General features: G+C 46.4%; 9 protein-coding genes across 9 annotated transcripts; 3 read left to right on the top strand and 6 right to left on the bottom strand.

Moving 5' to 3' along the window:
* Positions 1 to 1,436: 1,436 nt before the first annotated feature.
* On the top strand, positions 1,437 to 4,486 carry RhiXN_09401 (glycoside hydrolase family 74 protein; the record flags this gene model as incomplete). The annotated part of the gene is made up of 12 exons (XM_043329217.1): positions 1,437 to 1,560; positions 1,614 to 1,763; positions 1,814 to 1,986; positions 2,042 to 2,345; positions 2,400 to 2,749; positions 2,803 to 3,168; positions 3,249 to 3,857; positions 3,909 to 3,950; positions 4,002 to 4,066; positions 4,123 to 4,288; positions 4,344 to 4,401; positions 4,461 to 4,486. The coding sequence occupies 12 exons, from the start codon at positions 1,437 to 1,439 to the stop codon at positions 4,484 to 4,486; spliced, it is 2,433 nt and encodes an 810-aa protein (XP_043180663.1).
* Positions 4,487 to 5,570: 1,084 nt separating this feature from the next.
* On the top strand, positions 5,571 to 7,282 carry RhiXN_09400 (NADH:flavin oxidoreductase/NADH oxidase; the record flags this gene model as incomplete). Its single annotated transcript, XM_043329216.1, has 8 exons — positions 5,571 to 5,720; positions 5,780 to 5,866; positions 5,923 to 5,988; positions 6,044 to 6,329; positions 6,383 to 6,508; positions 6,566 to 6,927; positions 6,983 to 7,081; positions 7,133 to 7,282. The coding sequence occupies 8 exons, from the start codon at positions 5,571 to 5,573 to the stop codon at positions 7,280 to 7,282; spliced, it is 1,326 nt and encodes a 441-aa protein (XP_043180662.1).
* Positions 7,283 to 8,048: 766 nt separating this feature from the next.
* Positions 8,049 to 11,029, bottom strand: RhiXN_09399 (P12 domain-containing protein; the record flags this gene model as incomplete). Its single annotated transcript, XM_043329215.1, has 8 exons — positions 8,049 to 8,446; positions 8,497 to 8,654; positions 8,717 to 9,050; positions 10,122 to 10,235; positions 10,286 to 10,443; positions 10,503 to 10,737; positions 10,790 to 10,943; positions 11,000 to 11,029. The coding sequence occupies 8 exons, from the start codon at positions 11,027 to 11,029 to the stop codon at positions 8,049 to 8,051; spliced, it is 1,581 nt and encodes a 526-aa protein (XP_043180661.1).
* A 2,016-nt stretch (positions 11,030 to 13,045) lies between these two features.
* On the bottom strand, positions 13,046 to 14,219 carry RhiXN_09398 (P12 domain-containing protein; the record flags this gene model as incomplete). Its single annotated transcript, XM_043329214.1, has 4 exons — positions 13,046 to 13,637; positions 13,687 to 13,921; positions 13,978 to 14,131; positions 14,190 to 14,219. 4 exons carry the CDS (start codon positions 14,217 to 14,219, stop codon positions 13,046 to 13,048), a joined length of 1,011 nt encoding a protein of 336 aa, XP_043180660.1.
* Positions 14,220 to 18,221: 4,002 nt separating this feature from the next.
* RhiXN_09397 (AMP deaminase) lies at positions 18,222 to 18,803 on the bottom strand (the record flags this gene model as incomplete). The annotated part of the gene is made up of 2 exons (XM_043329213.1): positions 18,222 to 18,708; positions 18,763 to 18,803. The coding sequence occupies 2 exons, from the start codon at positions 18,801 to 18,803 to the stop codon at positions 18,222 to 18,224; spliced, it is 528 nt and encodes a 175-aa protein (XP_043180659.1).
* A 352-nt stretch (positions 18,804 to 19,155) lies between these two features.
* On the bottom strand, positions 19,156 to 23,884 carry RhiXN_09396 (ribonucleoside-diphosphate reductase subunit M1; the record flags this gene model as incomplete). The annotated part of the gene is made up of 13 exons (XM_043329212.1): positions 19,156 to 19,672; positions 19,726 to 19,775; positions 19,826 to 19,995; positions 20,047 to 20,171; positions 20,227 to 20,872; positions 20,925 to 21,148; positions 21,198 to 21,481; positions 21,537 to 21,678; positions 21,730 to 21,882; positions 21,934 to 22,054; positions 22,103 to 22,392; positions 23,386 to 23,594; positions 23,645 to 23,884. The coding sequence occupies 13 exons, from the start codon at positions 23,882 to 23,884 to the stop codon at positions 19,156 to 19,158; spliced, it is 3,171 nt and encodes a 1,056-aa protein (XP_043180658.1).
* A 97-nt stretch (positions 23,885 to 23,981) lies between these two features.
* RhiXN_09395 (uncharacterized protein) lies at positions 23,982 to 24,359 on the bottom strand (the record flags this gene model as incomplete). Its single annotated transcript, XM_043329211.1, has 3 exons — positions 23,982 to 24,147; positions 24,206 to 24,218; positions 24,275 to 24,359. 3 exons carry the CDS (start codon positions 24,357 to 24,359, stop codon positions 23,982 to 23,984), a joined length of 264 nt encoding a protein of 87 aa, XP_043180657.1.
* A 440-nt stretch (positions 24,360 to 24,799) lies between these two features.
* RhiXN_09394 (ribosomal protein L6) lies at positions 24,800 to 25,612 on the top strand (the record flags this gene model as incomplete). The annotated part of the gene is made up of 3 exons (XM_043329210.1): positions 24,800 to 25,288; positions 25,342 to 25,503; positions 25,559 to 25,612. 3 exons carry the CDS (start codon positions 24,800 to 24,802, stop codon positions 25,610 to 25,612), a joined length of 705 nt encoding a protein of 234 aa, XP_043180656.1.
* A 44-nt stretch (positions 25,613 to 25,656) lies between these two features.
* On the bottom strand, positions 25,657 to 26,972 carry RhiXN_09393 (26S proteasome non-ATPase regulatory subunit 6; the record flags this gene model as incomplete). The annotated part of the gene is made up of 8 exons (XM_043329209.1): positions 25,657 to 25,828; positions 25,883 to 26,054; positions 26,107 to 26,215; positions 26,265 to 26,364; positions 26,414 to 26,533; positions 26,583 to 26,718; positions 26,776 to 26,787; positions 26,840 to 26,972. The coding sequence occupies 8 exons, from the start codon at positions 26,970 to 26,972 to the stop codon at positions 25,657 to 25,659; spliced, it is 954 nt and encodes a 317-aa protein (XP_043180655.1).
* Positions 26,973 to 27,125: the final 153 nt, after the last annotated feature.

Raw genomic sequence — 27,125 nt, 5'->3', positions numbered from 1 at the left:
AGAAGTATCCGTAGGTAACATCCATGTTTAAGAATGAGGTTGCAGCTCTGACAATCCCGCAGCATTTCAAAGTCCAAGCAGATGGGTTTTCTAAATAACTATGGCGAACTATAACCATCAGCTTGCAGGATGTTTGGGGGGTTGTTTGTTCCGGTATTTCGATCGTTTTTATTTATCTCTTCATATCGTCCGCTTTGATATGTGTTATAATTCAAAGTGGTGAGTATATCATAAGCGTTTGGAAAACCGAGCATGCATCTTACGACTCATAAACCTGATTTTAATGCAGCAAAATCCATTAGATCAATACGGACATATTTACACTAATAATACCATGGTAAATTAAGAGCGAATTAGGTAAATCAGGAAAAACAGCTCATTAATCAACATTGTGAACCTGATATAAGCTCATTATCCAGCGTGAAATAAATTTATGGGAACTCATTGAATCAATGCGCGAATCGAGTCTACATAGGCTACAAAACGCGAGCATCCTTATCCATAGTTTCAACCTTCAACCCCCATTCGTACCTACCACTAGTATCAATTAATACACCGACAATGAGAGTGCGAACTTACACGCAAAATCAAACCGGTAATGTCCGAAATTTCTCAACGGGAGCCACTTGTATAGCAAAAAAAAAGACAAGGCGAGTACCTATAGGTCTAATACACTACTTGAGCTTATTATAAGGTTTGATAGCCTTAAGGCCTAGGGCCAGCCACGTGGTCAAACGGACCCGAGGCCGACAACCATACATCCCTTGACCGTCTGACGTTAGATTTCTGACGCTTGGCCTCTTATCGGACGGATCAAATCCTCGAACTCGGGCGTCTCATTTCGGACAATTGCTCGAATCTGCGGGCGCCCGAAATTGCCAGGTCGTTTAGCGTGGTCACATGAAGCTGAGGCGGAAGCTGTGGCCAGTTGGGAACCCCCTGAAAACTAATTAAACTTGATGGAGTTTACAACATGTGCTATTCATATCTTATATTCCACACCATCTGGATTCTAGAATGCAGTTTACCGTAGTCCAATCGTGTGATCTGGCGGGTCATCCCGGAGCAGTTTCGGCAGGTCACTAGGAATTGGACAGAAGCATTTCTTATGGAGTTTTCTCGGTACGAGACTGAAGAATGAAGACCGAAAGCTAGCAATAGGTGTCATGCGCATCGGAACGATAATACACCTGCCACTCTTGTATGAAATTATCCGTTGCAGAAACACCAGGACATAATGCAACTACAGTATTGTTATGCAGATTTATCGGAGAGTGCTCGGCGCGGCCCTTACAACAAGTATAGCATATTGCACATGTTTCCTAATAAATTTCTGACCGATGTAGGTAAGCCCCAACGCCTCGCTACAGTATAAACTCTCTCGAAGCTCCTTTAGTTCTGGCTCAAGCTGGTGGTCTCCTCTCTATCCGTTGAGAATGATCGCCCCTTTGTCCCTGGCTGCTCTCGCGGCAATCATACCTTTTGCCAATGCAGCTACTCCGACCCAGGCTTACACATGGAAGAGCGTGAAGATTGGAGGCGGCGGAGGGTTCGTTCCTGGTACGTGAATATCATTACTCACACAGGCATAACCTTTTAAACCTTTTCCTTAGGTATCGTATTTAACCCAACCGAGAAGGGCCTTGCCTACGCTCGTACCGACATCGGTGGTCTCTACAAACTCAACACCGATGATTCTTGGACCGCGCTAACTGATTTCGCCGACAATGCGCACTGGAACTACTGGGGTGTCGATGCACTGGGTGCGGTACCTCCGTTCAAACTACAGACTTGAAAATTGACATTACCTCAGCGACCGACCCCATTGATACTAAGCGCGTTTATATTGCCACCGGCATGTACACTAACAGCTGGGATCCCAACAATGGTCAAATTATGCGCTCATCTGATTACGGGAAGACGTGGGCTTCGACCGTTCTGCCTTTCAAGGTTGGTGGAAACATGCCCGGACGTGGTCTCGGAGAGGTGGGTTTCCCCTTGGACTTGGCGGACTTCCATTAAGTTAAATGATAATACGTAGCGCCTGGCGATAGACCCAAACAAGAACTCAATTCTGTACTTTGGTGCTCGCAGCGGCAATGGTCTATGGAAATCCACTGATTACGGTGTAACGTGGTCAAAGGTTTCCAGCTTCACCAACACTGGCACATATATTGCCGACCCCAACGACGCCAACGGGTACAACAGCGACAAAGTTGGTATTGCTTGGATCACTTTTGATGCTAGCTCCAGTTCTTCGGGAACTGCTACCTCTCGTATCTTTGTTGGTGTCGCCAACACTGGCGCGCCCTCTGTTTTCGTATCCAGTGATTCTGGTGCTACCTGTGAGTTTGCTACACTACACTACTACGCACATAAATAATAACATATAAATACAGGGTCTGCTGTCGCTGGACAAAACACTGCCTTCATGCCGCACCGTGGTGTTATTTCTCCTTCGGAAAAAGCTCTTTATGTGACCTACAATAACAATGCTGGTCCATATGACGGAACTACTGGGGCGGTTGCCAAATATTTCATCTCGAACAGCACATGGGTGGACATTACTCCGGTTTCTGGAAGTGACCTTTATTTCGGGTTTGGTGGTCTCGCTGTCGACCTTAAGAAACCTGGAACTATCATGGTCGCCGCCGTGAACTCTTGGTGGCCCGACGGTCAAATCTTCCGTTCGACAAATGGCGGCGCAACCTGGTCAAAACTCTGGGAATGGGGATCGTACCCTAACATGGTAAGTTCGAATATGGTCTATTCATTATGATTTGCGCTGATTTTGTCCCTTAGAATCGATACTACAAGTATGATACCTCCTTGGCTCCTTGGATCTCGGTTGTCGATCCAGAAGATACCAAACAGATCGGTTGGATGATGGAATCCCTCGAAATCGATCCCTTCGATTCGGATCACTGGCTGTACGGAACTGGTGTGACCATCTATGGTGGCCGTGATCTCACCAAGTGGGATACCACCCATAATATTACTCTTAAATCACTCGCGGATGGTATCGAAGAAACTGCTGTACAAAACTTGATCTCTCCTCCCACTGGGCCTAACTTGCTCTCTGCTGTTTATGATGTCGGTGGATTCGTGCACTCGGACTTTAACGTTGCGCCTAAGACCATGTTCACAACCCCCCGCTGGGCATCCACTGTTGACCTTGACTTTGCAGGAAACAAGGCAAGTTATTTATATTTCTGTTGTTTATTTTGGTTAAACTAACTTTTAAACAGCCTACCAACTTGGTCCGTGTCGGAAACTCTGGTACAGACGGAACGAAGCAAATTGCCCTATCCACGGACTCTGGTATCAGCTGGAACCAGGACTATGGTGCTCCTGACGGCAACTATGGTGGAAAGGTTGCTATCTCTGCCGACGGTGATACCGTTCTCTGGCGTAACGATAACGGTACCCGTGTATCACGCTTCACCAACGCATTCACGGCCGTCACCGGTCTCGGCGCCAGCCCCATCATTGCCTCGGACAAGAAAAACAACACCATCTTCTACGCCGCCTCGGGCAGCAAATTTTATATCTCTACCAACAACGGCGCGTCCTTCAGTGCCACCGCCGGCTCCCTCGGAAGCTCAACCTCTCCTGTGAAGATCGTTGTCAACCTCAACACTTCGGGTGATATCTGGGTTTCGACCGACAAGGGCTTGTTCCATTCAACCAACTTTGGCGCTACCTTCACTGCTGATGCTAGCGTGACTGCTGCATGGGGCCTTGGCCTTGGCGCTCCCAAGACAGCTGGAGGCTACCCTGCCGTATATATTGGCGGTACCATTGGGGGTGTCGTTGGCTACTATCGTACCGATGACAAGGGTGCCAATTGGATCCAGGTACGCACGTCAACTCTCATATATGAATAACAATTAAGTTATTCTGCGTAGATCAATGATGCCACTCATGGATTCGGTGCTGTCAGCGCAAACGTAAGTTGGGCATTTTCTAATGTAAGCTCTCAGGAACTGATAGATGAGTAGCCTCTGACAGCGGACCCACGCGTTTACGGACGAGTATATATCGGAACTAATGGTCGTGGCATCTTGTAAGCGTGATTTCTCGATGATTTTGAATTGCTTGTTGACACTATCTGGGAAATAGCTATGGCGATGTTGCTGGCTCCACCCCTGTCACCTCCACTGCCGCTACTACCACAACGCGCGTGACTAGCACAACTGCCATACCTAGTACATCAGCTGCGACTACAACCACCACTTCCGTAGCGCCCGCCGCTACAGCTGCTCCTTATGCGCAATGCGGTGGCCAGGTAAGTTCGCATATCATGAAGCAAACGGAAACATCATCCAATATTATGTATACAGGGTTGGACCGGACCGACTGTTTGCGCGACTGGATGGAAGTGCGTTGTCGGTAACCAATGTAAGTTGGAATTAGTTATTTATCAAGGACTATGTGGTTCCTAACACCTCTTTATTTAGATTACTCGCAGTGCTTGCAAGCTTAAATATTATGGATTTACTTCGGTTGTACTTTAAAACAGGAATATCATTGTTTATATCTGAAACCAGGCAGCTTCTATATCACTAGCTATTCCCAGTATCCTAACCAAGTGATAAAATAGAAGTACTCCGCCCACTCCACTCCACCCCACCGGTACCCAGCATGATAAAGATCGAAAATAGACCGTCGAACTTATAATTTCTCTAGCCGATTTTTCCCTTACACATCCACTCGTCTCTGCCGCCCGCTGAAACGCGAGTAAAAATAGCCGGGGGCAGTCACGTAGTCCCACTCATACGTATACTTACATTCGACCAGGAGCGGCTATAGGGAAATCGGCAACTATTGTGGCGCATTGAGTTTAGCTGCCACTCAGTGCGAGGCTACCGCGGAGGAGATTCCATCGCTGCACAGCACTAATAATAACTCGCTGATCTTCCTCCAAATCGAGGCATTTCTGTATGAGTCTAGGTTCGATGACGCAAGAGAAGGTCTGTTTGAGCAAGTCTTCGATAACTGACAGATACTTACAGAGCTTGTGTTAAGTAAGCTTTCCAAGCCATACGTAGTGCATAACGTTCGCTCGCAGTTCCCAAAACGACGAGGTTTCTGCGCAGTCTATTATTCGTAAAGGCGAGGGGTAGAGGTAATCAATAGCTGAGATCAAGTTGAAACCCACAGTTCTAATATGTTCCAGAGTGCATGTTTACGCCGCAGTTAAGGCGACCGCGCTTCATATAAACCTTGCCACTTGAATACGCCACTCACCGCTACCGTGGAGCTGACGTCACCAGGATCTACGATCAAAAGGATCACCGGCCGAACACGTTTCGGCAAGCCAAAACGAGAGTGCGGGATGGAGCTCTCCTCACTTTTGAATAGAGAGATAATGCTGACTTACTCTCCGTATGCACGCGGTATCTCGGCAACGCGTCCCACTCTGGCCCACTGGCTCTTCGGTGGTTAGATTATTCATGGTCCAGCTAAGGGCTGCCCATTCGTTTATAAAACTGAGCTTTATGAGCTCAAATTTTCATCGAACCTTTCGACCCATCCCTTGAGCCTACCTGGTTTCCTGCCTCGTTGCCATGTCTCCTGTACCGTCTGCCGAGACTGTCTCCCCTACCTTTTCCGTGAATGAGGCTGGTTCAGTCACTATAATCAAGAATAGTCCTGCACCTGGCGTGGAAGATTTTTATCCTATAAACAATCCTCGTATTGGAACCCCTTACTCAAAGGTTTGTTCAGACTATGCTAACTACATGTATACTTGAGTTACTCATACTAGGATTTTTAGGATACATATCCTCAAAACAAGACTATTCCGAAGGTATTTCAACCTCTTCAAATTAGAAATACAACATTCAAGAATAGAATCTGGGCCGTACGTAGCTTGTCCGCATATCTCCAATGACATTATTGAACAAATTATTTTAATAGTCCCCAATGTGCCAGTACTCAGCCACCGACGGACATATGACTGATTGGCACCTGGTTCACCTTGGTGTATGTCAAGTGTTTTAGATTACGAAAAAAACTCATCTAACTTATTGTCATCCAGGGATTTGCCTCTCGCGGTGTTGGCTCAGTCATACTCGAAGCCACGGCGATAGTGCCAGAGGGCCGCATATCACCCGAATGCCCCGGAATTTGGAGCGATTCACAAATAGCACCCATGAAGCGCATTGTTGACTTTATCCATGGTCAAGGCACGGTCGTTGGAATCCAGCTCTCTCATGCTGGGCGAAAAGCAAGCACACTCGCGCCTTGGATCTCGGCAGCACAGAAGGCGACAGGAAATAAGACGATGGTCGCGACCGAGGAACAAAATGGGTGGCCTACACAAGGTAAGTCTTTGAGTCAAAGAGTATGAGACTCTGGTATCAATGATAATCCACAGTGGTTGGACCAAGTGAGATTCCATTTGGAGATAATTATCCCCGACCAAAAGCGATGACATTAGAGGATATCGATGCTTTAGAAAAGGATTATATCGATGCTGTCGAGCGATGCAAGTTAATAGGCTGTAAGTTTCAAATTTAGATCTCTTGTGGTGTCGCTGACGATTTCGTCATGGACACAGTTGACTTTATCGAAATGCATGGTGCACATGGATACCTACTCCATTCATTTTGCTCGCCCCACTCTAACAATAGGACTGATATATATGGAGGATCCTTGGAGAACCGTTTACGTCTTCCACTACGGATTGTCCGATCAGTACGCAAGGCATGGGGAGACGAAAGGCCTCTCTTCTATCGTGTTTCTGCCACTGATTGGGCGGAAGTTCCGGAACAAGACACGAATGGTGAATGGAAATCGTGGGGAATCAAGCAAACTATAGAGTTTGCCAGGAGACTCCATGTCGAGGGTGTCGATCTTGTAGACACGAGTTCTGGGGGAAATTGGTCCGACCAGAAGATACCTGTTGGACCGATGTATCAAGTGCGTTTCTTGCTTTCAGCGACCGCGATATGATTGAATAATGATTATAACCTAGGTTCCTTTTGCGGAAAGCATCAAACAAGCAATCCCAGAACTAATCGTGGGAAGCGTTGGGTTAATCACGACCCCACAACAAGCAGAAGAAATCCTTTGCGTGAGTAATTAGGACCTGTACAATAATAGACACTAACCACACAAATTTCAGGAGGGCAAAGCTGATGTAGTGATGTTAGGACGAGAACTACTCAGGCATGTGGATTTTCCGATTTATGCAGCTCAAGAGTTAGGGGTTGTCGTAAAACCTGCGAACCAGTACGAGCGTGCGTGGACCCGAATGATGAAACCCAAGGATTAGCGGGGTTTGGTTTGATGAGTGGTATTCAATATCCATGATCTGTCACCAGCTATCTATGGACCTTTGATATGGCTTTTACAGTAATTTTGTTGTGGTGTATAATAAAGGATTGAGCCATGTGCAGTTTAAAGTTGAGGGAGCTTGGCAAGCATTCAGGTTGAAGCCTTGGGTCTGGCGTCTGCGAGCAATGCGATGCGATTCGGGGATTGCACTATACCATACACTCTCCGCGACATGGTGCGAGCATGCCAAGTAGCGCTATAAAGCACATCAAACCGAACCAGCGGAAAATTTACACCTCACCTAAACTGTTTTATTCGACATATTGATTTACTTAATAGTCTTTTTTATTGGTGCGAATGGTCAAGTTCATGCTTCACTTGATTCACGACATCGGTATCGGATCCTCAGAAGTTGGGTATATGCGTCTATTCCGTCACTATTAGGCATACCACTATGGCGTAATAAGATCTTGAAAACCAGTATGTCAGTAAAAGTCATCTTTTTCAGTATAATTTGGACTGAAAACTACGACGTCAGTATACTTTCCTCAGTACGAATCAGACCAAGGGAGAAATGATATTTAAAATTAGCATATATTGGCCTTGATTACAGTTCAATTCCTACTTAAATACACATTCTTATTTTCAGTATTTTAACCTTGTATAGTGTACTCTACGCCTTCGTCCTCTCAACTGTGAGTAATACATTAGTAACTAAATACACCTATACTCAATTCATAATGTCAATTAAACTACATAAATGTTCAACAAAAAAGCGCAGTCAACCGGCGATTTGCTGGCCTTCCATCTGACTCTTCTTTCTTTTTCACAACCCTTCTCACGTACAGTACTATTATTAATGCACAAACCGCAATTACGCCCATCACAACCCCTACAACCAACGGGGCTTGTATGCCTGGAGAAGTCTTGTCGATCAAGATTCGGAAGAACTCGAGTCTGTTAATTCCCAGTGTGCTCCCATCGACATTCTCGATAACGACTTGATGTATAAACCGTACTGGGGCCGCTCTGGTATGGTACAGCAGACAATCGTCAGATACGAATGGTGTAGATGTGTTGACCGTTTCTTGATAGTTATCAAAAGTGACCCGCATGAGGCCATTGGTCGGACCGCATGGTCCATATACAAGGAACGTTGAACCTGCCCGAGCTTTAATAAACTTCATTAAATGAGATATCGATAGCACCAACCATTAAATTGAGTAGATACTGTGTCACCTATTTTTGAGGAAATGTACGTCTTGGAAGATATTGAAGACTCGGTTCCTGTTATGGTATTCCGCGGAGCAAAGCCTGTATAGTTCATCCTATCGCTATCGGCTGCAATTATCCACCTGTCTGCAGGTCTGCTATCACAATAACATCATCATTAGTTCGATAGTGCATCCAAATACAGACATTGAGCCCTCACTAAAGATCAGCAAAAGAAGAACCATTTACCCTGGCTTGGGTAACAGCAATTTCAGCGTTGGGGGATGCTCCGACCACCTTGAGTATGACCTCATGTTGGGAGAAATCGTCGTTAAATCCACCATGTATTCTAAATAATGTATTTTCTGAAGGGTACCATGGTTCCTTGATTCCATCACGGAAGAGCTCGACGGTCATATTCCCTTTAATGTGTCCATCAAAAGCAACATCCCATCCTGTTTTTACGAGTTCAAAAATATCACTAAGAGTAAGTGGACGTGTACGCACCCCAATATCGTAACGAAAGGGTCGAATTAACCGCACTGGTAGACCAGCTTGCAATTGGTAAGCACTCCGATGTCGTACAATTTGGAGCCCATCCCACGCTAGCATTTAGCGAGGAGGGATGAGCATGAAAGAGAGGAGATATTGGAGTTACGCTCTGTTTTAATAAGACTAGGATCTAAGGAATTTTTTTCTGAGCGATTTGTGAACTTACGAACGGGAAAGGCGTGTAAGGATAACTACCAGCCATCGCAGAGTTCCGAAAACCACTGAGTGACGACCGTTACCCTTATAAAGTTCACTATTCTGCTGATATACGGCGGTATATGCCCCAAATAGTCGGTGGCAAACAATTCCGTACCCATATGCCGGGTTTAACTCTTCGAGGAACCCGAAGCTAGTCTTGCATCAAGGTACCTTTTCTGATTGATCTTCCAGACAGACAAATAAACTTTAGGTTTACGCCCAAATATTGCGATGCGTAGATTGGCGTAGATTAGCGTATGACGGACTGTATTGCTATTTTTTGCTCGTCAGTCTGAAAACAGCCTGACTAAAGGTGGATTTGCTGTTTGCATAGCTATCCCACCTCATTGGCAATTTTTTGGAACCAGACTTCGATCCAAAAGAGCTGACCGTACACTTCTATTTATTATTCCTCAGCATATCCTACTTTTGTATGTACTTTCGGGGTGAATTACATGCACTTAGCTAGGGACGCAAATATGTATTTATATGAAATATTGGTACACTTCTTGAAAGAAGGCAGAAATACCTTGTTGTCAAAATCACACATAAAGATACAGCAAGATAGCACAATTCAGTTTATGCAAATGATTAACAGAGGAGCCTAGTCAACCTGCGATTTACTGGTCGTCCATCTGATTCTTCTTTCTTTTTCACAGCCCTTCTCACGTACACCACTATAATTAACGCACATGCGGCAATTATACCCACTGCAACCCCTGCAACCAATGGAGCCTGTATGCCTGGCTTGCCCCTAAAATCTAGGCAGCGAAAGAACTCAAGCCTACTTATTCCTAGTGTGCTCCCATCAACGTTCTCGATAACTACTTGGTGCATATACAAGGTTGGTAATCCCCGAGTATGATATAACAGACAATCGTTGGATGCGAATGGCTTGGATGTGTTGACTGTTTCCTGATAGCTATCAAACGTGACTCGTATGAGACCACTGCTTGGTCCGCATGGACCATACACGAGGAAAGCGGAACCTGCACAAATCTTAACACTATCACAATCAAATAAGAAGCATAGCGCTAACCGTTGAACTGAGTAGATACCATGTCACCTACTCTTGAATAAATGTATATCGTTGAGGATGTTGGATATTTGACTCCTGTTGTGGTGTTCTGGGGAGCAAAGCCTGTATAACTCATCCTATCGCTATCGGCTTCGATTGTCCATCTATGGGTAGATTTGCTGCCGTGTCAATGTTAATGACATTTCTCTAATGCATAATATGAATACCGAAGCCTCACCCCCCGACGGCAAAAGTAGATCCGTTTATCCTCGCATGCGTGACTATTATTTCAGCATTGGGCGTTGCTTCGAGTACCTTGAGTGTAACGTCATGCTGAAACAAATTATCAATGGGTCCACCATGCAAACTGAATAATGTATCCCCTAAAGGATCCCATATCTCCCTGACTCCATTAAAGGAGAGTTCCATAGTCATGTTGCCTTTAATATGGCCATCGAGTGCAACATCCCATCCTATTGTTACGCCCTTAATAACACCATTGACAATCAGCAACTATATACATACCCCAGTATCTTAACGAAAGCGTCGAGTTGATTGCACTCGTGGACCAGCTTGCAGTTGGTAAACACTCCGGTGTCGTGCAGCTTGGTGCCCATCCGAGGCTAGTGTTCAACGAAATAGGAGAAGGATGGAAGAGCGGAGATATCGGAGTTACGCTCTGGCTCACGACGGTTGGATTTGAGATCACATTTTTGGGATGGTGCATTGACTTACGAAGGGAAAAGGTGTGTAGCCGTCAGACATTGCAACGTTCCGTCTGTCATCGAATAGCGATCATCCTTATAAACTCGGCGGTGCCAGTAAGATCTGGGAATGTACTCCTTAAGTGGTCGGTGGCAAATTATTCCGCACCCACGCACCAGGGTTAACTTTTCGAGGAGTTCGAAGTTGATGTCGAGCCAAGGTACCAATTCCAACTGATCTTTCAGACATTTCGGATTGGCCAGATTTATCCAGGATTCGAAATGGCACACAAACAAATAGGGCACAGGAATGAATCTCGCGCCCAAATATTGCAGCGCGTAGATCAGCGTAGATCAGCTTGCTCCGGAACTAACTATAAAAGTACACGCGTCAACTTGGCGATAATGAGGGGCATATTTTCTCTCTTCAGAACCAAAGTGATACAGAATTGAGTCCAGTATGAAGTCACGATATCAGCAAGTGAGCTAACTATTTGTCTGCCTGGCCTTGAACTGAGCGAGCTGACCAGCTAATGAAAACAATACTGAGATTAATCGTACCCAGCCCTATCTCGAAGAATTAAGGTGTCCACTGATCGGTCAAGTCACCCGGTCGAAGTTATCCAAGTAATTTTAGAGGCTTCGATCGGCTCGGCAAGCCATCTCAATTGTCCCGGACCTCTGACCCACGGGAAGAATGAGGACTAGCCGGAAGACCTCAGAGGTTCCGAAGGTAGGGGCTTTCAGTCTGATACAATCTTCGATGATGAAAATTATACGGGGCCTGGCTAGTCCATATGGTTCGTAGACTATTTTTATTGGCTCCGGGGTGGGATAGAATAGGCTAGGCGTATGGCCACTGCTACGGGAAACTACAATGTATCCAACCATGGGTCGTATACTGACTTATTTCCTTGAAGCTTATATCATCCCCTTTGACATTATTATCCTCGCCACTGTGGTGTGATAAGATCCTGAAAATCAGTACATCAGTAAAAGGTTCCTTTTTTCAGTAGGATATGGTCTGAAAATTACAATGTTAGTATGCCTCCCTCAGCATGAATCAGACTATGGAAGAATTGATACCTAAAATCAGTATGTATTGACCTTGATTTCAGCTCAATTCTCACTTAAACACACGCACTGATTTCCAGTATTATGACCTTGTACAGTGTCGGGCATCACAGCCCGAAGCGCGGCCGGTTGTGAGTCTAGGGATATTGGATGCAGCCAATCGGAACATATAGAACGGAGACTGTAGAGCGCGAAGTGTCCTCTTTCGAGTAGTGCCTCAAGATGCCCCCCCCCCCATTAACTGGAAAACGATCAACCAACTACTACTATTAAGTTCAGTGCGTAGCACATCGCGAGTGTCAGGTGAAACCTCTCTAACAATATCTGAGCGAGATGTTGCCGAATTGAACTTGGCTCGCCCTCAATTGGTCAAGCAAATATTAAACGAGAGATCTCATAGACCCACGGGAGGTAAACCCACTTGATTGTAGAAAGCAGACTCGGTTGGTACTACTAATTTGAAACCCCTTCGCAATGTTCATAAATAATGAGGTTTCTTTTTGTTATAAAGGAGAGTAGCGGATCCATTGCGGGCGATTTTACGATATCGCCCATCGAGACATAAATATATGCAGCGTCAGTAGCGAAGCAAGTAGGCAGCAGGAAGCTGCTTCGCAAGTCGCGTCCATGTCCCTCAAACTACTGGCTTCTGCAACAAAGGAAATCGTAAAGAACATCGGTCGTGGGTATACGGAATCCTTCACTGGGATGTTTGTGTTTCATGGTTTGCAACGAGGACGAAGGAGCGCTTGGGGTCATCCGGACAAGTCCGCACTAATTAAGCTCAATATTTGGTGTTGTATTGTAATGATTGTTTGTATGTGCTACATAGCCTAGGGAGACACAGGAAGGAGAGCAAAACAGTATAAAGGCGTCCAAATCCACGAAATACCCAACTTAAACCCCGAACAACAGCCAATAAAATAAAACATGTACAACATGAACAACCCGGAGGCCAATTGAAAACAGAAAGCGAATAGGTGTGGTGAGCGGTCATTGTCAGTTAACTGCAAAAGATCTTCCACGAATTGTTGATTTTCTGGCGCATCTTTCTCGATCTTGTCGAGTATAAAATGACCAAAGCAGCAATTCCTAATATCACGCCCAGTACAATTCCTGCTATCATCCCCGCGTTTTTGTACCCGCGAGGGTTGGTGAACGTTACGATGCGGAAAAACTCTATGCGATTGATAGCGAGTGTGCCACCACTGACATTCTCGACCTCGAGCGAATGCAGAAGGTCAGAGGTCAGACCTGGAGACTGGAAGAGCAAGCAGTCGTCAGATTGAATAGGTTTGGTGATGTTGACCGTTTCCTCGAAGCGTGTGTCGATCTTGACTCTCATGAGGCCGCTGGAGGGACCACAAGGACCATAAAGCGTCATAGCAGAACCTAGAGTGATATTATTGGTCGAAGTGTCGTCGAGTGAAGATGTAGACTCACTGTTAAACTGCATGGTCATCTTGTCCCCAGCCACAGACGATACGTAAGTTGTTGGGGATGCCAAGCCCGCGGCAGCCTGCTGTTGGGTAAATCCTGTAGTATACTGGATCGCGCCGTCGTTACTCGCAATCAACCATTGGCGCGAGTCATAGCTAAAAAGCTGTCAGACGGTGGTACCAATTAATATCTACAAGTACTTACACATTATCACCAAAGGTAGATGCATTAACACGAGCCTCGTTGATGGTGAATCGTGCGCCAGTACTTGCTTCGAGAACCGTGATCGTAAGGTTTTGGTGCAGAAGTTGATCGGTAGGTAAGCCATGGACAGTAAACAAACTGTCTCCTGATGGGTTCAAGACCTCCTCCTTGCCGTTGCGGATAACCTGCAGCTTTATGTCGCCCTCAACCGTACCATTCAAGATGATATCAAATGCTATGATAATGTCAGCTGTTAATTATTACGCGCGAAACATTATTAGGCCAGCGTACCGTAGAACATGTATGTAAGCGACGAGTTGGCCGCACCAGTCGACCAACTCGCGGTCGGAAGACAACTCGAAGAGGTGCAGCTCGGCACCCATCCAGAAGTCACGTTCGAGGACACAGGTGAAAGCTGCCATAGTGGCGAAGATGGGTACGTTGTCTGTTGTTCGTAGAATGCTATGTTAGCACTATTAAGCGCGTTGTCCAATATAACTCACGAGGGGATATGGCGTGTAGGGGAAAGACATGGCGGATGGTGGGGGGAAGGGGTCGTGCTCTCAATCAATCATCGGACACCGGTCTATTAACCGTTTTCGAGAACACACATTTTTGTCGAACCAAGGAATAAGTATTTGATGTCCAACGATCATCCTTTAGCTTCCATGCCATGCCAAATCAGGCCTTTGCACGTGACTTACTATCCATTCTAGGATGTCTATTTTATCCTTCCCTTCTTCAACTTTTAAAGTTGACGTTTCCGCTGTTTATCGACGATGTGCCAAACAAGGCCTCCCTTGGTTGCTCCAAACCGTTTGCGAGTGAGCTATCTGCCGAGCCGTTGAGCCGACTTGACAACTTCTTCGCACATTAACCCAATCGTTTTAAATTCACGAGATAATGTTCTTGTTCGCTCCCTTCGTGGAATCCCTACGTGAGCCACAGCTCTTTAACGCTTAATTTCACGTAAGTCTCATTCCTTTCAATTTAGATCTTCTTAATGTCTATGACATCCACCACTGAGGATGGTCATTTATCAGCACACAAAATACAAATCCAACAGCGAAGTCCCTTGAGTGTGTTTATTAGCGCAGCAATTAGACCTATCCAGTAATTGTTCTAACCTATCTAGCAATCGATTGAAAACCACAGCATAATTTCTCAGAAAGCCGTCACCTACGGGCCCGGACGAGGTTTAACATTAGTAGGCACACTAAGCACAAAGCTACGAAAAGCTCGGTGCATGGTTTGGAACTTTTGCTAACTCGACACCGTCTTCTCTCTTGTGATAATTTTTTAGTAGCAAGAGTGCTGTGTCCAAGGCCCGGTCCTGTTGCAATTATATTCGCATGGTTGTTCACTAAACCCAACACGCTTGGAACATGGCTCCTGCGAATTTCAAACAATGAGGTGTGCGGCAAGTGTATTGTTGGTACCACAGGTTAACTTATTGTCCCCGACGGGTCCGTGATCTTCCCACACACGCACATAGGCATTCGAAACAAAAAATCTAGCTTGAATTATAAGCAAAGTGATAGATACAAGTTATTAATGCAAATTACACAGCCTCAAAAGTAGCAGGAGTTTACTAGGTGTAGGAGGCCTGGTGTTAATGGGATCGGGATAGAAGGATAAGCAACCGTGAAAATAGTCCTGTGGCGAATGCGTATGATTTGAAAGTACCGATTAACGAATGAGTTCGTTTTGCAACTCATTGAGTGGTGAAGAATCGATAAGCCCTATTTATGTTAGTATATATCTGCACCCCTGTCTAGGACGATGATCATAGCGTTCGAGCACCCTGGAATATTATAATAATATAGCCTGCCCGGTATGTACACTGGCACCCTATTTTTGGTTCTATTTAGAACGAAAATGAGTTATTTATGCTCTGTCCTAAAATATCATAAGGAACATCTACCATAGTGTCCAGCGGTATGTGTATTAGGAAGTACAACGGGTGAATTTGATTTACGCTCAGTCTGTTTTGTTTGCCTTATATCCCCCGCAATTAAAAAGCTTGGAAAGCGAGACACTATACTTGAAGCAAGTAGTCGATGTGTTACAGCCATAGAAAAGGTCGTTTGAAGTCTCCTAGCAGGACGACAAGAGAAGCTAACCCGTGGGTGAATTTGACTCATCCGTTTTACTCCCTAATGTGTATATATATGTCGCACACGAGCACGTGCCAAACGCCATGCATACACATTGTACCACCACAAAGAGTTATGCTACACAAGTAGTTCAATGGTATGTCTGGTAAATTCACGAGCATAACTCGAGTCGAGCTGCATTATCTTGTTGGGGATAAGAGTCACGGAAAATAATTGTTTCTGAGAGATCGGATCAACTTGATCCGCAGATGCATCACGAGCTAAACCTATAACTTTAGATCGAGAAGAGTCGCGTCACATACTTAAAATTCCAACCGACCTTAACCCTATACCCGTCCAAATCCCTTAATATTGCCATCTCATTCCCTATTTGGACTGCAAATACGCGTACAATCATATGTGGCTTGGGTTTTCGAGAGGTATGCGTTCAAGTTATTTGAGGTTTTATTATAGTAAGTAGGACAAGTTGGCATTCATGAGTGAGATAAGATATGGAGAGCTCTCAGGGGAGATCTTCCGTTCACCAAAAGGTGGAGGGTGCTTCAAGGCGTGAGTACTTTATCCAATTTCGAGTATTGGAATCCAGCATGTATATGTATATGGGCTCATTTGATGTGAGTTGTCTGGGCAACTGGAACATATACCTGGGCTAAACATGTTGGTGGTTATATCGCAAGGTCGCGACCGGGCTTCTATCGATGAGCCACAAATGGACTCTCACGGCCACACTTGATGTGCGTGCGCATTTATTGGCGCCATTGATGATAGACAGGCAGGGTATACGTAGCCACTCCGAGGACTCTAAACCGTTTCTCACACACCAACTGTGTCCCAAGGAAATCGGGCCCGAGTTTGAGTCAAACAGGAGGCGTAGGCGAAGAGGGGGGGATTTATAATGGTGGTCCCCAAAAGGGACTACAATAGACTTACTAGGTCTTGCTTCTAGACTCCCGCGTTCCCCGTTCGAAGTTGATTTGAACCACCACAAGTAATGTATCTCCTGGGTAAATAGGTAAGTTTGTTGCACAACACGACGAACGCTGTTTATGCTCACGAGTGGCCTAATTCAAGCATAACGGAAGCCACAACTTGTTATTCGCCTGACAGCCATTTTTTAGTCCATATTTAACCATTTACATACGACCGAGGCAAATCGCCTGACAGTCAAGGTTCGTCCATGACACATAGGCAAAGTGTATTCGTGGCTTACAGCCCATGTTGTGTATATCTACAGGCCAATCCAATAACCGTAACCGGTATTCCTTACAATTCGTTAAGTAGCTTTGTACCAGAGCCACGCATGCTCTTCAAGTGCGTAATTATCCTCCAGTTGTCGCCTCCTACTGGAACACCGTACCGAGTATCATCATCTCCTCTCGCACACAGATTCTGCGTGAGGGGAACCTCCGAGATTCACCTGATGGGTTTAGTCAGGACAAGCTCAAAGTAACTCGTGCTATTTTTCTCCAAATAGTCTATTCAGCCCAACTACGATTTAGCTTCCCGTTATCGAAGCATGGCTTTGGCGTTGCCACTGAAATCGGGGCTGTGGCTACAGGTCTCGTTTCACCTTTTGATGTAGCCGGGAATGTATCGCAGTACTTTGCCACGCGGTCATTGTTTACCATCGCATGGTGGTTTCCGCGACACAAGGTAAAGCACTCTCTATTTTGATTTCGTACAGTTCGCTCACACAAATAGTTCTGTGGCAACCAGGCATGAATCACGGCGCTGAGTTTCCGATTGACATATCCCCGGTTCCGGTCTCCCCGAAGTGATCGGAGTACGAACCGGCGTCAGAGTGCTTAAAAGGCCAACTGAGGGTGGATAGTGCCGCGGAATTTCCCTTCAAACTCCCACTCAGTCTTGCAAAGGTCGAGCTCTGTCATCGATCGACTTCATTTGGTGTGGCAGGTGTTATCAACACTACCTTTCTTGGACTTCATTATTTGATGATCAAACCTACCGCCGATATAAATCCACCATCCCACGTTCGCTCGGCGATCCTCCCCACTCCACGAGCAAAAAGGTCTAAACGAACAAAGGTTAAATACCTAGACAACATCGTACAACCATATTCAAGGCTCTCGTTGATACAGGTAGAGCAGGATACAACATGGCAGATGGTTGTACAACAGTGATAGCGCTGGGATCCGAATCGAAAGTGAGTAAATATAAAAACATATGACTGATGAACATGGACGCTCAAATATATTTTGCAGAAATAGAGCTGTTAACGCAAAAATCTAAAGATTCGTATATGTTGGCTGTAAGTGACGATGCCAGGTGTGATGTAATCATGACGTCGCTCCTATTTCATAAAACAGAAATCAGCTCTTGGTCATATTGATTATGGGGTAACGCGATTGGGGCGTTTTTGGGTAGCTGGCATTGTGGGGATGAGGACGCGTGCTTACCCTAGAGGCCAGAACCAGGGAGTTCGTAACTCGCGTTGCAAACAACTTCAACGAGCTTTAAACCAGCGTGCACTACACAGAACTCGGGGTCTCCAATCGCGGCGTTGGCAGAAACATGTGTTGGATCGACAGGTACAACCGGCGGAGCCAGGATGATTGATCCAATTAAAGTTGACACCCAGACGATTGCCGGCGGCGAGCAAAGTAAAATGGTGAGGCGGCGTTGGCATTGGTCAGGAATTGTTGTAACGGCTACTGGCATTATCACATGCTGGACTGGGGCTGCGACGACCGCGGCGGTTGCTCCTCGTCTGCGCCGCCGTGGGTTGGGGGTGGGGACGTCGGGTGGAACAGGCATTGGAATAAGGTATTGTAGAGCGACGCCAATATGGCTGCGGAAGGGAGAAGTGATGATATAGGCCCACTTCAAGGCGGGGTGTGGATCAGCTGCTACGGGGTCCAAAGCTCCCGGGGGAGATGTGGCATTACTATGAGGTTGCAAGGTGAGCAAGTTGTGGAAATCAAGGTTTACTTTCACCTACTCGGATGCAGCAACGGGCCTACTTGTTCTAATACCGCCCATGTCGTTTAAGATATCACAAATATAATTAAATCAAGAGAAACACTGTGGGATATCGGCTTGGCTTCGTTCGTTGAAGTTGTAGTCTGGTGAATGGTGGCTATCCTTTTCATCTTAAATAGAGCCAAATACGGAGCAAATTGATTGGCGCGAAGCTTTTCTTTTCTTTTTTTTTTTTCCACCTTTTTTTCGGCTGACCTCTTGAGCGTAGTGAAGGTAAATATGGAGGTTCACGAGAGAAGTTTTTCAAGACGATAAAATTCAAAAGCTCCCGACATACAAGTTAGACAAACAAGAAACCGAAACGCGGGTAAATCCATTCATTATGCACTTCCTAATCATAGGCGCCCTTATATCAGCCAGAACACATCTCACATGCCTCCTTGTTTTCGAGCGAGCAGTACAGTTTGGCCTGTTCGAGTTCGCGCTGACGCTGGCGCTCCAACGCGGCCGCATACTCGGGGTCAATTTGCGCGGGAGTTTGAGTCGAGGGTGTGCTTGCACCTTCACTCGTTGACAGGGTGGTTGGAGCGGTTTCAGCTACCGATGGAGTTCCTGCCGATGAACTGATTGGGAGGGAGAGCGAAGAGCCGTTGACAGCGGCCGTAGAAATAGCAGGAGATGGAGCACCAGAGTCAGCGAGACTCAGGTTTCGGAGAGCTGCGATAGTAGGAGTTGCCGTTGGGTCGGTCGAGGTGGGGGCCAAGGATACGTTTGACGCAGCTGCCAAGGACGAAACAACAGCTTCCTTGTTAGCTTCGGGTTTGATTGGCGTTGCGGTGGCGGCCTTTTTCGCGGCGTTGGCTTGTTTGATCACGCTCTGGTCAACAGTGAACTGAATTGCCTGAGCAGCTGGGCGTGTACGGAGGTAGCTAAATTGACGTGTTAAATTGGGAAGCTCCGAGGGCGTTGCGAGGTTACTTACTACATGCCGGTCTTGAGGCCCTTCTTCCATCCGTAAAAGTGCATGCTAGTCTGGAAAAAAATTAGATGGTTGGGTCAAATTTGGTTTTACATGGACTTACCAATTGACGAGCATTGGGGCTCTGAAGGTGGACATTCAAGCTTTGACTCTGACAGATAAACGCACCCCGATCTGCGGCCAAATTGAGGACAGTCTTTTGGCTGATTTCCCAAACCGTCTTGTAGATAGCCTTAATATCATCAGGTATCCCATTGATATTCTGAATAGAGCCTAATTGAGAAATTTAGCAAGGGTCTTCCTGGATGTTTCGATCAAACTCACCGCCTGAGGCGATGATCATGTTCTTCATGTCATCATCCCAAAGTCCGAGGCTCACAAGATCCCTCAAGAGCCATGGGCACACAACTTGGAATTCACCAGCCAGCACGCGGCGGGTATAAATGTTGCTAAGAATATAAATTATCAAAATGTGAGCAGAGCATCAAAATTGAAAATACTAACCTAGTGTAGGGCTCGAAACATTCATTGAAACCCAGAATCTGGCTGGTGCTCGCCGTAGGCATCGGGGCGAGCAGAAGAGAATTCCGAAGACCCGTCCGCACAACCTTAGCCTTTAAATCCTCCCATTCCCAAAGCCCTGACGGAGTGACTCCCCATAAGTCAAACTGAAGTTTGCCTTGACTTGCAGGAGATCCTTGGAAGGTCGAGTAGGGGCCTTGAGCCTCAGCCATCTCCACACTCGCTTCGACAGCAGCATGGTAGATTGTCTCGAATATCAGAAGATTGAGTTCGCGGGCTTCTGGGGACTCGAAAGGCATTTTAAGGCACATAAAAGCATCCGCAAGGCCCTGTACACCAATACCAATCGGCCTATGGCGCATGTTCGAATTGCGAGCCTCGGGAACAGGGTAGTAATTAACGTCGATAATAGTGTTTAGGTTGTTGGCAACGACCTTGGTGACTTCGTGCAACTTCTTGAAGTCATAGCGCTTGCCATGAGGTGCGGCAGGATCGTTGACAATAAATGTTGGCAACGCAATCGAGGCAAGGTTGCAAACCGCGACTTCATCTGGGGCAGAGTACTCGATAATCTCGGTGCATAAATTCGAAGACTTGATGGTTCCCAAATTTTGCTGGTTAGATTTCGCTAATGATTGTGTGAAATTAGTGTCAAAGAATCAATGCATTCAGTTGCGTACCATTCGCCGCATCCTTATACAGCATAAAAGGTCCTCCGGTCTCAATTTGTGCATCAAGGATAGCATACCAGAGCTTCTGAGCCTTGATAGTCTTGCGACCACGACCTTCCTTCTCATATTTGGTGTAAAGCTCAACGAACGCTGCTCCATGAACATCCGCAAGGCCTGGAGCTTCATTGGGACAGAACAGAGTCCAATCGCCATCTTCTTCTATGCGTTGCATGCTGAGTTTTGTGTAAGAAAACGGGCCAATGAAAGTAGAAGATTACATACAAGAGATCTGGGATCCAGAGCGCATAGAACAAGTCACGAGCGCGAACTTCCTCTTTGCCATGGTTCTTGCGGAGATCCAAGAACTCGAACACGTCTGCATGCCACGGTTCAAGATAGATAGCAAATGCACCAGGCCGCTTGTTGCCACCTTGATCGACATAACGGGCTGTGGCGTCGTAGGCGCGCAGCATGGGAACAATGCCATTGCTGTAGCCGTTTGTTCCAGCGATATACGAGCCAGTGGCACGGATATTGTGGATGTGTAGCCCAATACCGCCAGCGGTCTGAAGTAGAGTGGATATCAATATCAAGAATGGTATATGTAAGAATGGGTCATACTTTGCTAATCATAGCGCAAGTTTTCAACGTGTCGTAGATTCCATCAATACTGTCATCTTTCATCGCCACGAGGAAACACGATGAAAGTTGTGGGTGTGGTGTCCCAGCGTTGAAGAGGGTTGGAGACGCGTGGGTGAAATAGCTATAATAGAATCAGTTCTCGCACTTTGGCCCAAATTAGAAACCAACCTACCGTTCACTCATGAGGTTATAAGTCTCGATAGCCCGATCAATATTCCTTCCATGGATACCAACGGCTACACGCATAAGCATGTGTTGGGGCCTCTCCGCCACTCGGCCGTTAATTCGAAGGAGATATGAGCGCTCAAGAGTCTTGAACCCGAAGCTAATCAAAGTTTTAGTAAAATACCATATCAACAAATTAAAATTGCCCCACAAGTTGTAATGGAAATCTCTCTCGTATATCATTGCAGAATCGAGAGCGGCAGCATTTTCCTGCACAATCTCGTATGTCTCCTTGCTGATCATACCCGCTGGGCGGCCGTTTTTAGGGTTGACTACAGAGAAGTTTAGTAAAAATAAGTGTGAGGTAAGATGAGAATCACCATAATTGTACAGGTCCGCAATGACAGCGCTGAAGTTCTTCCTGGTCTCTTTATGGAGGTTGCTAATGGCGATGCGTGCAGCGAGGATAGCATAATCGGGATGCTTGGTGGTCAGATAGGCGGCGGTCTCAGATGCGAGATTGTCCAATTCTACGGTCGTAACTCCTGCATAAACGCCAGCAATTACTTTCTTGGTAACCTCGATTGGGTCAACATGATTGCGATCGAGACCATAGCAGAGCTTTGTAATGCGAGCTGTGATCTTATCGAAGGCAACCCGCTCCTTACGTCTGAGGCAGAGGGTTAGTTTACGTGCGCTTGATCTCTGGAGTTACAGTAGCTTACCCGTCTAGTTGATTAATTCAATGAATAGAATGATTGTGATTAACATCCTACTGTATGGTAAATGCTCCTATGCGCTTACCTCGTTTGAAGACGTAAGCCATGGTGATACAAACTAATTCAAAATACGCGGTCTACAAGTGCAAAATACAAGTTATATCAATATACAAGCAGCCGTGCAATAGATGAAGTATGGCGGTTCCTGGTGTGTGATGGTTGGAAGATGGAGACGCGTTGGAGTTGGAGTTGATCTCGTTTTATCACGCGTCCAAGTCACGCATCTACATTCCATAACACAAAAATAGTGAGTCAGCAACCTTACTCAGCCCTGGTGGAGGCATGTGGCTATGCTCTCAATCTCCCGATGCTTCCTAAGCTAGAGAGATACATCCAAGCTCGCGAGACCATAGCTCTCGAGAGGCATTAAGCGAATAATCACGATGATTATTTCTGCACTCCTTTGGCTCTGTTTCGCGTGTTCATGCCCCTAAATCTACCAATCCTATGGCCCCTTTGGAGAGTCTGGCTCTTTATTTAATTATCCTTACGTCACTCGAATATTAAAGTCCTACTATGACCAACTGGGTGTCCACAATTGAAGCCACAGTCCCTTGCTTGCCCAAAGGCACATCCTACACCAGGGTGTAAACGGAGAATTCGATCAAATGCTAACGATCCAGAATCAAAATGTATTTGCTTTCTGTACAGATCAATTGAACTAATATAATGTAGCATACTCTAATATCTAATGTAGCATACTCCAATATCTAATGTACATACTATACATATCAAAAACCATGCATCACCAACCGAGGAGCTCGTCAATTACTCTTCACAACTGCTTTTACCACGCGCCTGGTGCGTGAAATATAATATTCCGTCCTGAAACCGAGTTGAGTATTACTGCACACTCAATAGAGTAAAATGAAAAAAAGACTCACCCAACAAAGTGAATCCAAACTGATACCCAACCAGCCATACCAAATGTCGCGCGCATTCCAGCCGCCAAACGAAGACCTTCCTCAAATCCAGCCTCGACAGAGACGTATTCGACCGGTTTACCGGCCCAATCAGGTTGACATTGTGGATACTCACGGACGAATTGGTCGGTGTTGTTGAGCGAGTTGGAGACCTCATCGCAAGATAGTGACTAGTATTGTCAGACTAAATAACTCGCATGACTTTGTTCTATATACTTACTGTATAGTATCCGCCCCTTAGTTGGAGTGCTATCAAGGTGATTGGGATGATCACGCGCATTGTGACAATCGCCATCTGGTATGCCCAAGCCCTGATCATCCATATTTTATGCTCTTCAATCTTGTGCTGGCGAGCGGCCCTCCATCCGGCAATGATAGAGTACAGAGTAATCGCGCCCAAAGTAAGAATCGAGGTTTGAATTGAAAGGTCACCCCCAAACGAGACGCGACCAATCGCCATTCCGCATATGCTCGAATCATGGTAAGGATGTTAATGAGTCTTCCGGCATAACGGTGCCACGACATGTATTTCGTCCGAAGTCGAGGGACAAACTGGATTATGGATAGTATGCTGGCTGGAAGTATGCATGCAGATGGATGAGCAGAAGGGAACCATAGGGTCGGACTTTGTAGGCAAAGTACTCTTCGGGGATGAGTTTCTTTTCTAGTCCTCTTGAGAAGAAGAAGCCAATGTTGGTAGCGAACATCAAGACCAACACCGACCTGTGAAGATAGATTCGTGTGAATCTATGTGTTGAAAACATAAATTATTTCAACTTACACATAAAGTGCCCCTGTATATGAATAATAATTAGATAACTTTCGTACGCAAAATCAATATGACACTCACACCAAGCGGTTACAGAACGAGACTTGAATTTGAGCCACTCGCGTAATGAACGAGGGAGTAGGAAAGGCGAGGAAGTAGTTGTCATTGCAGAGAGTATGATATGAGATATTCACAAGATGTGATTTGTGGCTTCGGAGTGAATTCGCAGCAGGGTATTTATGAGACCATGAGCCCAGCAAATAAACGTGCGATACACGACCGAACGACTAACGGTCGTAAGATTCATGTCCCGAGAACACCGATCAACTGGTGCATGAACAGTCTGAATTCGCTCGACGGGTTACGTATATGCAGAGCCACACATGCTATCGCCCAGCCTTCAGGCAGGACTTGGTAATGATGTCATTAAACTGACCCTGTAGACCACTCTAGGCAATGGGCCCGACTTGGCCGGATCGACTGCGGTGGATGTCCAGGAGCCATGCATGCATGCCCGAGCAACACTCGGACCCCTTCAAGTCACTTGTAACGTAACCCTCGATCCAGCTTACATATGCACACTCTTACTCATTCCTCGATCTCACCATGCTCCGCCTCGCACGAATACATGCCAGACAGCTTCACCCAGCACTGACGAGAGCATCCCATGTTGGGTCATCGCCGATCCCCATCCCACCGGACCTGTCACTTTCACTCACCGGCGACTCGGCCGTGGAGATCTCTGGGCCGAGAGGACAGACGTCCGTGCCTCTGCCGGCGTTTGTAAGGCTATCTTTATCGCCTTATGTTCCCTCCACAAATGCGTCTGGAACACCGTATCGGACCTCCTCCTCGGGGCTGTCGACGCCGAACCCCCCTCCGAGCGCTCTCCCTACCCAGGTCCTTGAAATAAGTGTTCAGAATCCAGAGGAAAAGGAGCAGCGAGCTGTATGGGGGTTGACGAGAGCACTAGTTTCCAATGCTGTAACAGGCATTTCCAGGGGGTTCACGGTCGAGCTCAATTTGGTCGGTGTCGGTTATCGTGTTGCCCTTGAGAAGGATCCAATAACTGGGGGCGACAGGCTCGGGTTCAAGGTGTGTAAATTTTTTGTGGGCGGTTTAGGGCGGCATACTAAAAGGCCTAGTAGCTTGGATTTGCGCATTGGATATATGTCCCTATTCCCCCTGGAATTACAGCCCAGGTCCCTCACTCCACGAGGGTCGTTCTTGGCTCGAACGATAAACACCAGCTGGGGCAGTTCGCAGCCGACATCCGAGCATTCAGAAAGCCAGAGCCGTACAAGGGCAAGGTACCCTCCAACTTTGCCTACCCTTGCAATTTCATACCTAATTCAATGTTTGTAGGGTATCTTTGTCGGCGGAGAAACAATCAAACTCAAAGACGTCAAGAAAAAGTAAACCCATGTACTTTGAACCAGCTTTTAAATTTACATCGTTCCAACTTAACAAAGCACACGACTGAGTTTCTGCACCTCGTTAAGTAACACGTCTCCCGTCCTGATGACCGTCTCGTATTGCGCATTCTTTGTGCTTGGTCGAGTGGTCTCGACCACTCCGCGCACGGCGTCGATCGTACAATTGAGTCGGTTAGAAGCAATGAACCTCGACAGATCCCTGTACCCCGCACGCAAATTAGAGTTATAAATCGGGACCGAGAGATAAACGCACCGATCGACAAACTCGACACTGACACCGAATGCCCCTGCCAGACTCTCCATCGTAAGAGACCTGTACGATTCGAGAAGTTGGGCGTATGCCAGGATGCGCATTTCTCGGACGTAGAATCGTGCATGGGGGTTTAAGAGTCGAGAAGGAAGAAGATGGGTTTGTTCCAGGCTCGCTATATGGTTTGTTAGCAGGACGTTGATGAGCAATGAAGAAATGCAATATACCAAGTGCTTGGAAGAATTTCGCGTATTGGCACTCGTAGAGGGAGGATGTGTAATCTGCGATATCTTGTATTTCGGGCATCACCTGGTTTACTTCTGGGGAGGAGAGGATCTGCAGCCAAGGGTTAGACATGAAGCAGGGGATCTTATTCAGGACTGACCCGTTTCTTGAGTTCTGGTCGACTAAGCACAAGTGTACCACAAACGACGCAGTAGACCACGAATTGGTTATAGTCAACGAGCTCAGACGCGGTAAAGGTGCTATTCGGCTTATTTAGCATGTGGTCCGTACCAGAATATATGACCATACCTCAAAGAATCGAGCAACAACTCGGAAGCTCGCTTGAACTGACGAATCGACAGTAAATGAATTCCTCGGTAGACCTTGAGCCTATTCCGCCGGTCCCAATCTCCGCCCTGGTCAACTAGACTAAAAGACGCGTAAGTCTATAGGCATAAGCATGGGTTAATCACCTTACCTCTCAGCTTTCGAGAGATTTTCGGTAATCAACTCGCGATCTCCAAAGAACATCCCGATCCGGACAAGCGTGAGTGCAATGTCAATCCGAGCACCAAGGCCTGGTGTTTTCTCAAGCGCAAGTTTCTGTGCTGCTACTGCCCGATCCTAGTCAATTGCATTAGTGCTAGCCAAAATAGAAAAAACAGACTCACCTTGTCCCAATCCTTGTCAAGTAACTAGCCCTTGCCCTCAATGCATCACTGATCTCCGTTTCACCCTCGGTCTCTTCTGCCTCCTTGAGCCTGGCATCGAGTTTCTCTAGCTCCTCCTTGTTCTTGGCCTCTAGCTGAGCAATCGTCGATTCGTCTACGAGCTCATTGATAGCCAATAGACGCGCATATGGGGCCATTTCGTCTGCCTTGATGCCGTCTGCTAATGCCTTGCGTGACGCTTCATGGAGATGGGAGAGCTTGGAGCTGGACAGCGCAAAGTGATGTTGGGGAAGAGTCTGGTTAGGGTAGGGGTGAACTTCCTCGTCGGACCTGTAGCGAAACAATTAGTT

This window comes from Rhizoctonia solani, chromosome 5, assembly GCF_016906535.1.
Source record: "Rhizoctonia solani chromosome 5, complete sequence".
NCBI classification, from domain to species: domain Eukaryota; kingdom Fungi; phylum Basidiomycota; class Agaricomycetes; order Cantharellales; family Ceratobasidiaceae; genus Rhizoctonia; species Rhizoctonia solani.
This window is presented reverse-complemented; position numbering and strand designations above follow the sequence as displayed.